Here is a 16,187-nt window from a genome sequence, read left to right as displayed (position 1 = left end):
TCTGACTCTTTCCCACCCCCTAAAACAAATCTCATTCATGAACAACTTTTCTGTTCTGCTTAAGAACAAGTCTTCAATTAAATTCACACTCATTTAATGGGAACTTGTTCAATAAGGGTTGCAGCCTGAGCCTGTGCTTGGGTTCTCTGGTGTTGTGCTGCTCTGCAACGTGAGGATTTTGCCAACCCTTCTGCACTGCTCTAACCAAACCTCAAGGGGAGGTTGAAGTGTGATTGATGTAAATAAGCAAGGACAAGATCACAGAATCGTAGGGAGGTTGGAAGGGACCTCCAGAGATCATCAGGTCCAACCCCACTGCCAAAGCAGGGTCCCTAGGACAGGTCACACAGGTCGGCGTCCAGACGGGTCTTGAATATCTCCAGAGAAGGAGACTCCACACCCCCTGGGCAGCCTGTCCCAGGGCTCTGTCACCCTCACTGGGAAAAAGTTCTTCCACATATTGGTGTGGAACTTCCTGTGCTCCAACTTGCAGCCATTGCCCCTTGTCCTGTCCCCACAGACCACTGAGAAGAGGCTGGCTATCTCCCCTTGCGTCCCACACTTGAGCTATTTATAAACATTAATAAGATGAAGAACATGTCTAGGACATCCTAAATTATGAGAGTTGCTCAAGCTTAAGGCTTTAAAAGTACTGTAAGAGCAAACATGCTATTTATAAGGCCTCACCTAGACATTAAACTCCCCTTCACTGCAGAAGTTTAGTCCTGATGTGTCCGTTCTACCCCACCAACCCCCAAGCCCTAGGAAACCATAAATGATCCAGTTCATGCCACCAAGCAAATGGCTTGGTGTACTCAGGAACAGGACTTGAGACAGGCAGACAAACATCCTCTTCCAATTTTTAGGCTTGGCTACACACATGGAAGCCATGTGAAAACAGTGACTCAAGAAGGTGGGTTTTTTGGCCTGTGTACCCCTGTAGATACCATCTGAGAACCTTCATCTTCCCTTGGATTACTGACCAGACAAGTTGATCTTTAAATTGCAGCTGGGATCATATTTGCATAGTCCTTTTAAGGGTCAGTAAATGGTACAGGCAGCTCCTTCAGTAATTACCCTATCCGATCTCACACAGAAAAATATAATCACAGAATCACAAGGTTGGAAAAGACCTTTAAGATCATCAAGTCCAACTGTTCCCATCCTATGCTAAACCATAGCCCTAAGTACCTCATCTATCCATCTGTTAAACACATCCAGGGATGGTGACTCAGCCCCCTCCCTGGGCAGCCTGTTCCAGGCCCTGACAACTCTTGCAGTGGAGCTTTTTCCTAACATCTAATCTGACCCTGGCACAGCTTTGTGCCATTTCCCCTTGTTCTATGTTCTGTCACCTGGCTGAAGAGACCATCGCCCACCTCTCTACAACCTCCCTTCAGGTAGTTGTAGGTGGTGATAAGGTCTCCCCTCAGCTTCCTCTTCTCCAGGCTGAACATCTCCAGCTCCCTCAGCTGCTCCTCATAGGATTTGCCCTCCAGCCCCTTCCCCAGCCTGGTTGCCCTTCTCTGGACACACAAAGTGTCATCCGTATGGTGAGGAGCCCAGAACTGGACACAGCACTCGAGGTGCAGCCTCACCAAAGCTGAGTACAGGGGCACAATCACCTCCCCAGACCTATTGGCCACACTATTTTTGATACAAGCCAGGATACCATTAGGCTAATTATTAATGCTAATAAACATTTTAGGCACTTCACAAGTGTTCTAAAAGCTGGTTTTTTCCAACTAGAAATGCCTGAAATAGTCAGAGGAGAAAAAATTATCTGAACTGATCCTACCTACACTCTAAGTCATTCATGTCATGTAGTCTCAAAGTGCTTCGCTCCCCTTTTCAATACTCAAAACCTCCCCAAAAGCCACCATTCCCCTAAGAGGCTTACACAAAAGGTGTATTGTTAATTGTTCCCTCACTTCCAAATCAACCTTCTGGCCTTTATAAACTCTTTAGGAGTACAGATTTGTTTATGATAGGAATAAACAGTCTGCCTGTGATTGTTTTTATCACAACTGTGCTATTGGGAGGCCCCAACCAGCTAAAAGTCAGCAAAGAAGGTTAATACTGCATTCATTCTGCATTCTTTGCTATTTTAAATGTCTCACTAAATTACATGTAACCACACACACTGATTCTTCTAAGCCATTATTCATTGTATACTTAGAAAAAAACACCCAACCAGAGGTATTTTGAAAGTAACCCATGCTAAGCTCCTAAAGAGAAACTGCATTCCTCTGTGCAGCTTGCCTTTATTGAGGTTAATTCCTCATGTGGCTATATCAAGCAGAACAGAAATCCTATTAGTGCTTTTCCTATTGGCTTCACGGAATGAGCTGCAGGTTGTGGTTTGCAGGGATGATTTTCTCTGTGGAGTATCACTCCTAGAAAAAGCACTGCTGTTCTCCAGTTGTTTCAGTGATATGAAGGCTAGTAACAGGACTATCTTACAATCTGAATCAACCCAGGGTGTCCCACCATGGCATTCCCTCCCCTCCCTCCTCTGTAGCTATTCATGCCTCCAACTGCCTGCCTTGCATTACAGGAAACCATCCTCTCAGATGAAATTATGGGAGTAATTAAAAAGACAGCGTTGCTGTTTACATAGCCTGCCTCAAACTTTCCTACCCACCTTCTTCTATAAACTCTAAGGTTTGGCTGGAACATCGACTTACACAAACCCATTCTACACACACGTACAGGAGAGATTTAAAAGCAGAGCTGCTTCCACATTGAAGTCTTCAAAACTCCAGCTATATAAAAATCTTGATCTTGGTGTTTTGTGCTTTCAGGATCACACTACAAAGCTGTACCCACTTTGTGTGAAGTTTTGGTAACTAGAGCAGAACGTGACCCCTAATTCTCAGGCAGCACTCTACATAACACAGTGCATCTCAGAGGAGTAGCTCCCCCTCCACCCTTACTGAGCTGCTTAAAAATTCTATGACTTGTGTTTCTAGGTGAAAGATAACAAGATCCATGGAGTCATTTTGCACCAAATAACTGGAATTTCTAGTTTGGGATAAAATGTAATCACACAAGACAAAAGACTTCTTACCTCAGACTCTTTGTGCAGTCTTTACCCGCACGTGTTGTGTTTCACCACCAGTGAGGCTGGGCATAGAAGGATAAATCGACCAATAAAATCTGAAGGTAAACAAGTGAGGCACGCCACCAAGTAAGGCAGCAAACATACCCTTTCCAAACGTCAAATTATGAGAACTAAGCCCTAATGGGGACAAAGTAGAACAGAACTCTTTTCCAAACAACTCGAGGCATATTTTTGTTGTATTGAGAGAAGCAGTTTTACTGGGCATCACTCTAACCTTTAATTCTTTTATAAATTAAAAGGAAAATTAATTATACATATGTATTACAGGTACAGTATTACTCAATCATCCAACGAAAGGAAACCTATATAATATTTAAGATTAAAACCTAAATAATTTTCAAGATGTGAAAGGACCATTAAATTCCCTCTGAGAGGAAGTCATACCAACCCCCTCTCCTGCAGGTTACATCTCTACAACTTATTTTAAACATGTTTGCCACGTCAACGAGGTAGGAATTCACAGTGCAGGAAAACTAACCTCCCCCTTCCTTTACTCTAACCTCTCACACACGCTGACTGCTCTCCAAACCGATGGGAGTCCCTGGCACAAGATTCATGACCCATGACTTTGCCTACTGAGAAGGAGGGAGCAGTTAAGACTGCTCCTTAATTAAATTACAGAGAAAAAGCCACCCTCAGCTTTTTAGATGATTACATCATCTTATTTTCTCATTCCATCTCCAAATATATTGAAAGCCACCCCCCACCACCAATACTTCAGCTTCTCCACTGCTGCACAGCACATCTGTACCTGGGGGATGCAGAAATATCTCTAGGGATCAGGTGTCAATGCTGCTGCTCACCCCAGGCCACTAGCAATGGTCTGTGAGATGCAAGCCAGTTCAGGTTTGTAATCCTCACACATGGCTATTTGTTGAAACCAAAAAGAAAGAAAAGAATTTAATTTCCATTTCAGACAGATGACAGTTTTTTCCTCCTGCTCTCATTTAGAGTCACTACAAAGCATGGTTTGATTTGTGCTGGAAAGGCATTAATATTAGAAACCTATTCCTTAGTGAAGAAAAACCCCAAACCTTTTCACTGAGCACATTTCCTAAAGAGGCAGATTCAGTGCAGAACCACTGCAGAGGTGATAAACTGACACTGACGTCCAGCAACCAGAGACTTGTTTTTGTAAAGTTTTATGGAATAATGACTCAAGGAGAAAAAGAACTAGCAGAGCACAGTGTGTCTGTGCTTAATTTCTGATGCAGCTTGGAACAAACCACCAGATCAGATGTTTCTGAGGCTGCAGCAGCATCCCATCACCATATAAATTGTCTAATCTGCATCGGAGTATGATAAACAATCATTTTGGAGTCACCTGATGCAGTCCATGTTTGACAGCAGGTATGCCTGTAATGATTCCTCCTTGCCAGAAAATGCCTGGCTTGGAAAGACAACTATGCCTGACTTTCCAAATCAGGCAAGGAAAACACAGTGAACACTGCAACAGTATCCCCTCCAGCTAATCTACCCGGGTAAACAATTATTTATCTGAATACCAGAGGCATTTTGTCAGGTTTAGATTCCTCAAGATTTCTCCTTGGGTTTCAAAGTTTAGTATTAATTTTAGAATATGTAATTTAATATTACTTTTCCTTCCACCTATCTGAACTCTGAAGTGCAAGCTCACCTCATTGTTCATAGGAATGCTCTGATTTCCAGAAATGCCTAGACTATCATTCTCCTAAGAGATATTTAAACATCTCCAGCTCAAGAGCTCATTTACAGCCAGGAGAATATTTTCTGAGTTTGCAAATTATCGGGGGGGGGGGGTGGGGGGTGGGGGGTGTGGGGGGCTCAATTCTGATAGACTTATTGAATGACCATTGTTTAAAGGGCAGCACAACTGATAGAAGGAGGAAATTCGTGTTTTCAAACATTCTATACACCAGAACACACAGAAAACAATCCAGTTCAGTTTACCACTTGAGCCAGAGAACATAAATCAGGATCCAGAGGAAGATATAAATTCAAGGTTGGGATGATCTGAATAGAAACTACACAAAATTTATTAGCATATTAAAAGATTGCACTGCCTCATGGTGGGACACTTGCCAAAGATAAAACCAACACCAAGGACAGAACCAGGCCACTGCAGCAACTGATCTTTTTCTTTGCAGTGGGACAAAGGAGTCTTCCTCTGAAGTGCAAAGGCTTCTTGAGCAGAGCATGGAACCTGCTTCTAAAGATTGGTTGTTACAGTAACATCTGTTTTGACAGTGCCTGGCCCCAGTTCTGGCTTCCAGGTATTTCAGTCTCTAACTGCAGAGTTTACTTGTCTAAAATGCTTTTTACTTAGTAATCTGGGGGTAGTCATGAAGAAAGATTTCAGTGTTCAGCTTCTCTGCCTCTGAAGTGTAAGCCTGTGTCTCCAAGGGCAAGCCATCAGCTCCATCCCCACACAGAGCACTGGTACAATAGCAGTCACCATTCCCTGTATCTCATAGAAACTCAGATTCCTTCTGTTGACCCATTCACAAGAAGGTATTTGCATCCAAACCTTTACTTTTCACATCACTGCATGGACAATGGGGCATTTCAAGGCTGAAAAAACTTCACAAAGCACCTACTTTATGAAGGGATCCAGTAGAAATAGGATGCTACAGTGACAGCAAAGTTATTTAGAAGACCTGCTTTCATGAACTTTCATGCTGTTATTAACACAGTGATACAGCTTCCAGAGACTGGAAGCAGGAAGCCTCATTTGCTAGACATCCTCTGCAGCAGTGGGAACACAGATGACATGTTTCTGTACAGATGAGGAGTGACAATAGAGGACCTCAATGTCTTCTGAGTTTCAAAGCACAAGTAGAACCACCTACCACATCTAGCAGCACTCACTAAATACCTGAGTGCTCTTGCCAGCCACTGCCTACCCACCACTGCCCTCAGCAAACAGCCTGTCCCCTCCCCATCACCACCTACTCATTTTCCTCCTCTGGAGAGCTCAGGCTTTCAGGTCACTATTTTCAGGCAAGTTATGCTCGTTTGTCTGATAAAACCCTTTTGAACCCACTTTATTTCTGCAGAAAAACAGGTCCTATTCAGTTTAGATGCTCTGTAGCTACTACACTGCAGAGAACACACCACAAGGCTCCAACTGAAGATCACCAAGTGTTAATACAGTACACTGCTGAGTTTATTTATGGAAAAAAGTCTGCATCTGGGCTGCTTTGTATGCACTGTTACTCAAGACTTCAGAGAGGGGAATATGTTTATGGAGTGATATGAGCTAGCAGGGATTTATCCAAACCAATGTAAATAAAATCTATGACCTGTTTTTTCCCCCCTGTTTAAATGGTCTTGCATTAAACATTATTAAGCTGAATCATCATCTGAAAACTTTTCCAATAATTTTTTGAAAATAGCCTGCAGGAAGCATATATGAAACCTTCTCAACCCTTGTTTGGTTAGAAGATTATTAAAATAGAGTCCCAGAGGGTGCATCACAACAGAAATACTGTTGCAACAAGCACACAGGAGACTCAGAGGAGAATAGAGCTTAAGGGGCTGCAGCTTTGACAATCCTCTTGAAGCAAGCTTTAGTTAAGTATTACGTGATTTGGCAAGAGCCTGTTGGCATTCCTTATTTCAAAAGTGGCCTTAATTCCATTTCCTTGAAAAGTAAAACTCTTGTTCATTAGGGAGTTCTCAGCCATTCCCTTTTCATAACCTGCTTCACAATCCACATTCAATATAAACCCATTGATTTGAATCTGAGAATTGCAAGTTTTACCAGCCAGGCACCTGAACATCAGTTCTGCATCCACAGGTCTCCACCATGAGAAGCCCAGTGAAAAGAGGAAAGGTTTCTTTTAACAGTAAAGAACAGGAAATAGCCTACTGGAAAAGCATCCTGGTGGCAATTACTTTGTAATAAAGAATATGGAAACACTATCATATTTCATCTGTTATCACTATGGTAAAATTACCTCTCAGTCACAGGTGAGGGTCAAACTCAAATTCTGAACAGGAACATGAAACTCAAAGAGTCACTGTGCACACATGGGTTCATCTGACATCTTCTTCTAGAGGGTGTTTAGACAGGAATATAAAGACATGTGGGCTTTTTAAATTCAGCTGAGAGTGTATGTGGGTGGAAAGCAGATTAAGAGGAAGGGTTTAGAAGGGGAGAGGTTGCACAAAGGTGCATGTTTAAAACAACTACATTTTAGCACATCTTCAGGAGGCCAAAGTCTGCCCCTGTTTCTCCCATCCCTTCCCCACTACCTACAGGAAAACTTAGTAAGGGAATAGTAAAGCCACAGGGATCCAGCAGTTCAAGTCCTGTATGTGCCCCTTTCTACTCCAGAGCTGCCTGTGAAAGCAGAAGGAAAGCTATAGGCTTGCCTTGGCTGTAGCAATACAGTCCAATGCATGGGAAGAACTGCAAGACAAGTCAATGGCAATTCAGTAAAAGAGAAATATGCACATTTATAATAAAATGAGAGAACATGTAAAAGCTATTGGCTGACATGCAAATTAAAAAGTCTGCTTATAATTTAATAGTCCCATAACCAGTTCACCACCTAACTGGTCCTTATTTCTGTTGCTTTACTAGAACTCCTTGGTGCAGAAGTCCTTAAGAGATCTGGGAAAGAGGACCACAGATCTCAAAGTATTATTGAGTCATTTCAAAGAGTTTGACTTCTCAAACTCTGGCTACTTAAGATAAAAAAGGAAGCAGGATTCTTGACAGGGAAGATTTACTGGTAGAAAGAAGCATCTACAGAAGGGTAGAGTCGTCCATTTCCTTCTTAGGGAGTGATTATTCTGGGAGGCCTCAAGCTCTTCCCACAAATCACAGATTAAAATGGTTATCACTGCAGAAAAAATTTAATAACAGAAGTGACAAGAAAATTAAAATTGGTTTTTTAATCCTTTTATGAGAGCTGACAGTCTGCATTTTTATCCAGTTTGCTTTGGCTTGCAGCATGCTTTTGCTATTGGTCCAGTTTTCAGATCCATTAGTGTTTCCTGGGCATCACACATGCTCACTCACACTAACCTCAGATTAAACTTTCAAAAAGAAAACTTCTAAGGATTCCAAGAAGTGTTTTCACACACAACTTTTCATAGAATCATAGAATGGTCTGGGTTGGAAGTGACCCCAAGGATCATAGAGCTCCAACCCCCCTGCCACAGGCAGGGGCACCAACCTCCAGGCCTGGAGCTACACAAGGCTGCCCAGGGCCACATCCAACCTGGCCTTGAACACCTCCAGGGACGGGGCATCCACCACCTCTCTGGGCAGCCTGTTCCAGCAAATTCTCTTTATGTACTAGGAATGAAGTATTAACATTCCCACCATACACAGTTATGAGATCAATGACTTTTATTAAAGACTTGGAATAGGAGAAAACAGCACCAGAGCAAGCACACCACTTATTTTAGAAGCAGCTTCTTCAGCAGAACTTATTCAGCCAAAAAAAGGGGAACAAAAAGTTACCTACTGCTAAGTAACAGGAAACACGTTTCATGCTATAGGAGAAGGCTCTGAAATCCTTCATGCTTAACTTCCCTTTCCCAGCACAGCTTTGCATCCAAAGTCCCCCAGCCTGCACAACCCTAAAGCCAGCAAAAATCCTCACGTTACCCCAGCTGAACGTCAGCCACGTGTTATCAGTTGTGCCTCTGAAGGCCAGGCTCAGTCCAGTGTTAAACAGAACACTGATATCAAACCCCCTCTACATTCATGTCACTGCACAACAGCCAGGCCACGTGGCATTTGCCTTGATATGATAAACACATGCTCCTACTGCCCCCAGGATTAAAATCTGTAATACTTGCAGAGCACCTTTGTTTTGAACGTGGCTTAAGTGTATCCTGAGCCAAAGCTTCCACCAAGGACTATGTGCATCCAAAAAGACCTGTGCTGCTATTTGAGGCCAGAAGGTGTTTTATCTCAGAACAGTGATCCACGATATCAAAACCTTACTGACTTGCTTGTTGGTAAAAAGAGAAGCAGAGTAAAGTTAGTCTTACACAACTCCTCAGTGGGCATAAAATTAATAAGTTGAAAGTGATAGGTGGGGAGGTTTATAGGGCAATTAACCTATGCCTCTGGCACAGTGCTTGCAGTTGTATACATTCTATCACTTGAGATCTGAATACAAATGATTTACATGATCTTTTACATGGCTTAGCAATCATGTAAATCATGACCGACTTCAAAGCTGAAAAAAGCTGAATGTTTGTTATTATAGGTTATCTGGATCCACTGTAAACTCAATTCTTGTCCTGAGGTCATCTTACAGACCCTTTCTGGGACAGGTCAGCTCTTAAGTCACTAATATTCAGATCCTGCAATCAAGCTCAAACATGACTATGCCTGGGAGCCCTGATGGAACTAGACCATACAAGGTTTTAACTTCAGAAGTCAAAGAGCAGGTGACAGCAACTCAGACAGTTTCTTCCTGATACATAAAATAAAGCAAAGCACAGCTCAAATTGTAAGGCATAACCTTCTACAGAGTCTGTTATAAATAAAGATAACATTAACACAAGCATAACCTCCTGCAGAAATGAAGAATACACTCAAGCTGAGCTGAAATAAAGTCAGAACTGCTTTATGTTGAGCATCTTCAACTGCAAGTTTTTCAGCCAGTCAGCTTTTCCTCATTGGAATTACAGGCAGCCTCTAAAAGCTCATCCAATCCCTTTGTTCCCTTCTCCCCACCACATCTTGGAGGTTTTTAGGTTTCTTTGATCTCAGACTTAGCCTTAGGAAGACTATCCTTTCCATACTGAATTAAGTCAGCAACTGATACTTTAATTCCTTTGAAGAAACATCCCTAAGAACTACCTTATCTGTAGTATTTCATGCTTGGTTTCTAAATACATCTCTATAGCCTCCTCTTTACCTGTATGTATTCTTCTCTGACAGGTATCACCACTAAATTTCAGTGAGGAGACTCACTACCTCATACAACCAGCTAACTCTAATATTAAATCTCTACAGGATAATGGCTTCTCAGCTACCACTGAAATTTCTCAGAATCAGCAGTTTGAATTATTGCTTAACACACTTTTTCCATACTGGCAGTTTCACATGAACTAGATTTCAGGACCCTTTAAGCACAGTCTGCTAAACTTTATGCTGGAATAATTCTGAATGTTATAAATTATCTGAGATCTTATGTCTAAATTATTTAAGTGAGAGGTGATAGCCAAAATCCCCAGACAGCTTTTCTACATGTATGGGGCACATAAGAAATGCCTCAGGACTACAATGTTTTACTGATTTGAAAGCACATAATGAGAAAGTTTAACAATCAAAAATCACCTGGGGTATTCTGCTCTGGTTAGATTTTAATAGAAGAAAGGTTGAGCTATTAATTAGCACTGAATTACACAGTTACCAGAAATATTATTCCTTAGTGCTACTGCCTAAAAAGAACAGGATGCTCAGGGTTAATCTTAACACAGCCAACTTCAATATTTAATGCTAGACTAACCAACATTCACTACAAGAGCCCATTATCTCACAGCAAAACAAGCCATGCCACCAGAGGCACTCACAGGAAATGCTTAAAAATCAAGGCTACTCCTGTACCATACCAGAGACCCACCCCTGAATTTCAGGGACTTTATAAAGGTAAACAGCACACGTAAGCAGTTGGTGTTTCTCCTTATGTAAATGGAGAGTTTCTTTTTGAAAGCACAAGTGTAACGTATTTAATTTATTCAGGGGAATGAGGAACAGTTCTGGTGCTGACAATCACTTCTGTGCTTATTAACTGCTGATAAAACACTCAATAGCATTGGAAAGATTTTTTAAAGGAACAGGAAAGGTTTGGCAAAGCTTTTATCATATTAAATATAAACCATGAAACTTCTTGTTTACAGCTATTACTCATTAGTCAGAGCAATTTCCATACTGGCAGCAGCTGCCCCAAGTCAGAATGATTTTTATTCTGTAGTCCTAATGGGACACATAAATCCCACTTTTCAGAACTAAAATGGATTGACCAGTTACATTAACCTAAATTGTTTGAATTACAACTGAAATAACCAAATTAAGTTATTTATTAATGGTTAAACAGAAGCCATGTATTGTGATTTCACTGAACAAATTTCTTCAAAGAGGCTAACAGTCTCTCCAAGTTCACACCACACCATTCAGTTTCTCCTCACTTTTGAGCATCACCTGCAAAAATAATTGCTATCATACCCAAATTTTCCTGTAAGCAGTAGTTTTAAATATGTAATTCTTAGGTGCCAAGCTTAATGAAGAAAATATACTGCCACTTATAAATAGCAGCAGGGATATTAATTACCTCTCTCAGATCAGCAGCATGAAGTACCACATGACAACAAAGGCCTCATCCTGCCCCTGTGGAGTTTATGTAACAGTAGTGGTACTACACAGAACATACTTAAGTGCAACATGAAATCACTGAGTTGTTCAAAGCCTTTGGACTGATGAACACAAATCTATAGTGCTGAAGGCACTGAGTTTCTTTTCTAGCAGTTTTAATGCTGGCTGAGAGGAGCTGCTAATTGAGCAGGTCTCTAAAAAAGGTTAATGAAGATTCTACAGATCAAAACTTGTAAGAGTGCCAGCTAATACAATTTCATCTGAAGCCAGTCTGCCACTTCTCATATGTCACATTTTCTATCCCCTGAATTTTTCTAAATACAATAGCTGCTTCATTTTGAATTAAGCTGCAGATAGCAAGAAATCAAAGAGCAAGTTAGAATAAAAACCCCTGTCATATTTGGCTTGTTCTTGTTGCTAAGCTACTAAAGCCCTGTTATGGCTACAAGGCTGTTATAGATTTGTAGCTGCATTTCTGACAAGGCAATGTAACATCAATCTAAACAGAGCAATAAAGACAGTCACAAAGCAGAACTTATTTCAGATGGGGGTACAGCCAATTCTGGCACTTCCAGACCTCTTCAGTTCACAGTATCCATTGATTCAAGCAGCTGCCTTCAGTTCTTTTGTTAAGAATTCAAAACTACAGAAATTTAAACACATCAGTAATTCAACCAGTGTCAAATTGGAAAGGGGCATTCTGAAGAACTCTCCTTCAGCTGCTGATACCTTGTGGCTTATAGAACGAATAGGACAGGTCATTCATCTGCCAAATCCTAACTCTACCTTATCCTGGGTACAGGAGCAGCTAGGAAAGTCAAATACCTGCAAACAGCAAGTATGTAACCTCATACTAACATGCCTAAGGTTTCAGTGGTGGTATCTGATAAGCTTCTCCTACAGGCAAGTGGGAGAGGGACTGTTCACCAGGGAGTGCAGTGAAGGGACAAGGAGTAACAGCTGTAACCTGAAAGAGGGCAGGGTTAGATTAAGCATTAGGAAGAAATTCTTAACTGTGAGGGTGGTAAAGCACTGGCACAGGTTGCCCAGAGAGGTTGTGGACGCCCAATCCCTGGCACTGTTCAAAGCCAGGCTGGATGTGGCTGTAGGCAGCCTGGTCTAGTGAGGGTATCCCTGCCCATGGCAGGGGGTTAGAACTAGATCTTGGAGGTCCCTTCCAACCCAGTGTATTCTGTGATTTCAGAGACCAAAGCTTTCAGATACAGAATGCCAGTCCACACCACAATGCTTAATTGTTACTCCTTGAGATACATCTGTAAGGAAGAACTTTCTGCATATCCAAAAGGCTTCTGGTTCTTGAATTTATTACAAGATAATTGGTTGAATCTCCACACTTCCCCAGGTGCCACTTCTCAAAAATAGTTTCTCAAGCCAGTGTAATCTCACAGAAAACTACTGAACATTGCTCTTGGTAAAAGAAGCAAGAGGGAATAATAGAGCCATTTGACAGCTCCATGCAACCCCCTCCAGTGAGGAATAAATATAGCTCATGTTGAGGCAGACAGATGTTGAGGTTGATAAAGGTAAACAGAACCATGCAAGAAGTAATTACCAAACAGGCTAGATAAGCCACCCGTGAATAACTTAACCCTTCAGTGAATCCATCATTGTTTATTCCCCTTGCTGAGGGAACACCAGCCAATCAGTTCCCAAAGTGCCACCATTCAAAACCAGCTCCCCCCAGTTCTTAGCTATACACAGCTCTGAACATCATTGCACCCCCACAGCCTTTTCTAATGCTCTGTCAATTTGCCAGCTTTTCTAGAAGCAAGAGCTCTTTTCTTCCCTTCCCCCAAATCCCAATGTTATTTTGATCACTGGGGTTAGGGAAGGAAGAGAGATTTTTCAATTATCTGGAGGAAACAGATCTACTAGAAGAGCTCACAAAAGAAATGTAAACTAGTAGACTAGTCAGTAATTGAAAGGATGGTTTATTTATCCTGTCTGACCTTAACTCCATGGTAAGGTAGAGTCAGCTTAGCCAGCTATGCATTTTAAACAACCAAGTGCCAGCACAAACAAGAAAGCTAACAAAAAAGGTACAGGTCACTTACAAAGCTGGGAGTCTTCTCCAGGCAGAGCAGGATGCAAGGGTTTTATATTCATGGTAGACAGTAATTGAACCAGAGTTGGTAGTACAAGTTAAAACCTCTAAACTTACCCAAAAGAGAAAGCCTCAAAACCAAGTTATGGACATTGTTATTTTATTCAGGAAGTCAGGTTGATTCAGAAGCTTCTAGAAGGGAAAACTTATAGTCTACTTTATTTCATCAGTAAATCCAAAAAGGACATTTGATGAGCTTTGAAAATTAATTTTTCAAGAAGAATTTGGATACTTAACCCATCAGTATCTCTCATAGCACTAAGTACACTGATTGACCCCTCTTGTTGATTCAAAATAAACCACCTAGTAATTTCAGCTACTGGAAGACTGCACAAAAAGACCCTGTACATTGCATGCTCACAAGTTCCATCTCATGTCCTTTTGTCCTATCAAACACAGAAGTACAGGCATTTCATCTGAATGGCTAACCTTGACATTTTGAAACAGTGCTGTAAATTGTGTTCAGTGAACATTACACTAGTTGTTGAGGGCATCTGGCCAGGACTGAGCATGCTGTAAGGCACAAGTGCGTGGATGAGCCAAAGCAAGATTCAGCAAACATATGTATGTATTTATATATACACTTATGAAGTACACACATGGTTTAGTCACAACAGCACACTCAAGTCAGCACTGCCATTCAATTTCATGTAATATTTTCTCCTATCTGATGGAGAACATGATTTGATAAAGGTAATAGCAGATGCTGTTAATACCCTGTGTTTATTGGAAGCCTAATTACAGTACTCACCGCCAAGTTTAACACTGTTTATTACTATTCCTCATTACCCCCTCCCATTGTTATCTACAGTTATCAGTATCATGGTTTATTCATATTTATTGACGTATTATAAAAAGATTAATCACGTAATACAAGACTCACTAGTGGTTTAAAATAAATGCAGTATTTCAATAGTAGTTAGGAAAGCCAATTTATCTAACTTTATTCTAAAGTACTGTTACATTAAGCATTTCTTCATAAAAGACAACAGCCTCACTGCAATCCTTCACAGACTCATGTTATTTCTAGTTTCTAGGACACTTATCTTTTAATAAAGATTTTTAGAAGCTTTTGAGGTTGCTAGCTTTGTACTGGAACTCAAAAATTAAATTAGGTTTAAAGTTTTTTACATAGGGGAGCAGTATTAGATAGAAGGTGAATGCATATGGAATTCCTCCACACAACTGAATCTGTAGCACAGCCAATACCAGAAACCCCAAGCCCTTTTTACCTTGTGCATTTTCAGTTGGCAGACCCTGCTTCACTCAATGAGATCTTCAATCAATGCAGAAAGGTTCTGATTAACAGAAGTGAGAATTACTTACCAATTTGTAACAACACAGGCGTTACCAAAGCCGTCTCCATGGCGTAACAGAATTCCCTGCCAAACATGACTGCACCATGCATCACCCAGAGGCGTATTGGTATCCGGTCTATGGATCCTTCACTAATGGTCTCCTCCCTACTTTCATTCTCCTTGCTTTCTGGTTTCTGAAGCTGTGCCACAGGTAGATCTTGAACTTGCATAGATTCCGAGTCAGCATTCTGGGGAGCCATTTTCATTACCATAAAAATATATATATATATTTGTTATATCTATATAAATAACACTACCATAACTCCACAAACAAGTTAGGGTATCTTCTCTTTCAGCTTCTGTTCCTCAGGCAAATAATGCTTATATTCCTCTTGTACAAACAGGTATCTTGCAACTTCTTGTATAGATATGAGACATTAAGAAGGGAAAGCTATTTGGTAGGAATTTCAACATATGGCTTGCTGGTTTACTGTAAGTTAGAGTTAAAAATCCATAATTGCCATTCAGTTAATACCAGTTTCATAATTATTATTGAAGAAGTGCTGAAGTTGTTATTCTTGCTACACAGAGGTGGAAAGGCGACACAAAGAGGTGCTCCACTGTTAATCCCCATCGAGTGGCTGATTAATCTGCAACAAAAAAGCAAGCATTTAAAAATTTCAATAGCATTTTTCAGGATATTGTGCCTTTCCCCCCCAACCATGTACCCTATTTCCTGCTTAATGCTTTCTATTGTCCTTGCCTGGTGTAGGGTCTTGTATTCCACACTCCCTCCTACCCCTAGACTTTCCATTGAATTGTAACTACTCCTTGTTTAAATGATGCTTAACTGTACTCATAAGGTCCTCCAGTTTGTAGTCCTATGTGAAGTCACAGAAAATATCAATGTATTTGCCAGATCCTCAGAACATTGAGCACACAACTAAATTCTGGGAAATGTAATGCAGGTTGCATTTTAGAAACAGCATAGGATATTCTAATACTATGCCAGGAAGATGATTCATCAATTACCATTTACTCACTGACCACACATCCCTGCTTAGACTTCTGGAAGTTACCAGTTACTCTGCAGTAACCATTACACCAACCTCAAAGATAATCCTCAAGCAAACATAAGTAAAACTAAGCCATTAGGAGTATAACTTTGAGGACTCTTAGTTAAACTTAATGAATAAATATATACACAGCATAGGTGTACATCTTTACTTCTACACACAAGATCAGAGCATCTTACTCCCCCATCTTATGAGGGTTCTGGAGTCCATAAAAGCAGAATGGTACAGTATCTTCCAC

The 16,187-nt window shown here is 41.0% G+C and overlaps 1 protein-coding gene across 1 annotated transcript in view; it reads right to left on the bottom strand.

The window, feature by feature from the left end:
* SLC45A4 (solute carrier family 45 member 4) overlaps nucleotides 1–15,253 on the bottom strand; it is a 37,093-nt gene extending 21,840 nt beyond the window's left edge. Inside the window, exon 1 of the mRNA XM_084260214.1 lies at nucleotides 14,902–15,253. Coding sequence (XP_084116340.1) covers nucleotides 14,902–15,145 — 244 coding nt within the window. The 5' untranslated portion in view covers nucleotides 15,146–15,253. The remainder of the gene's footprint in view (nucleotides 1–14,901) is intronic.
* Between the last annotated feature and the right edge of the window lie 934 nt (nucleotides 15,254–16,187).

This window comes from Gallinula chloropus, assembly GCF_964237585.1.
Source record: "Gallinula chloropus genome assembly, chromosome: 2".
Classification (NCBI taxonomy): Eukaryota; Metazoa; Chordata; class Aves; order Gruiformes; family Rallidae; genus Gallinula; species Gallinula chloropus.
This window is presented reverse-complemented; position numbering and strand designations above follow the sequence as displayed.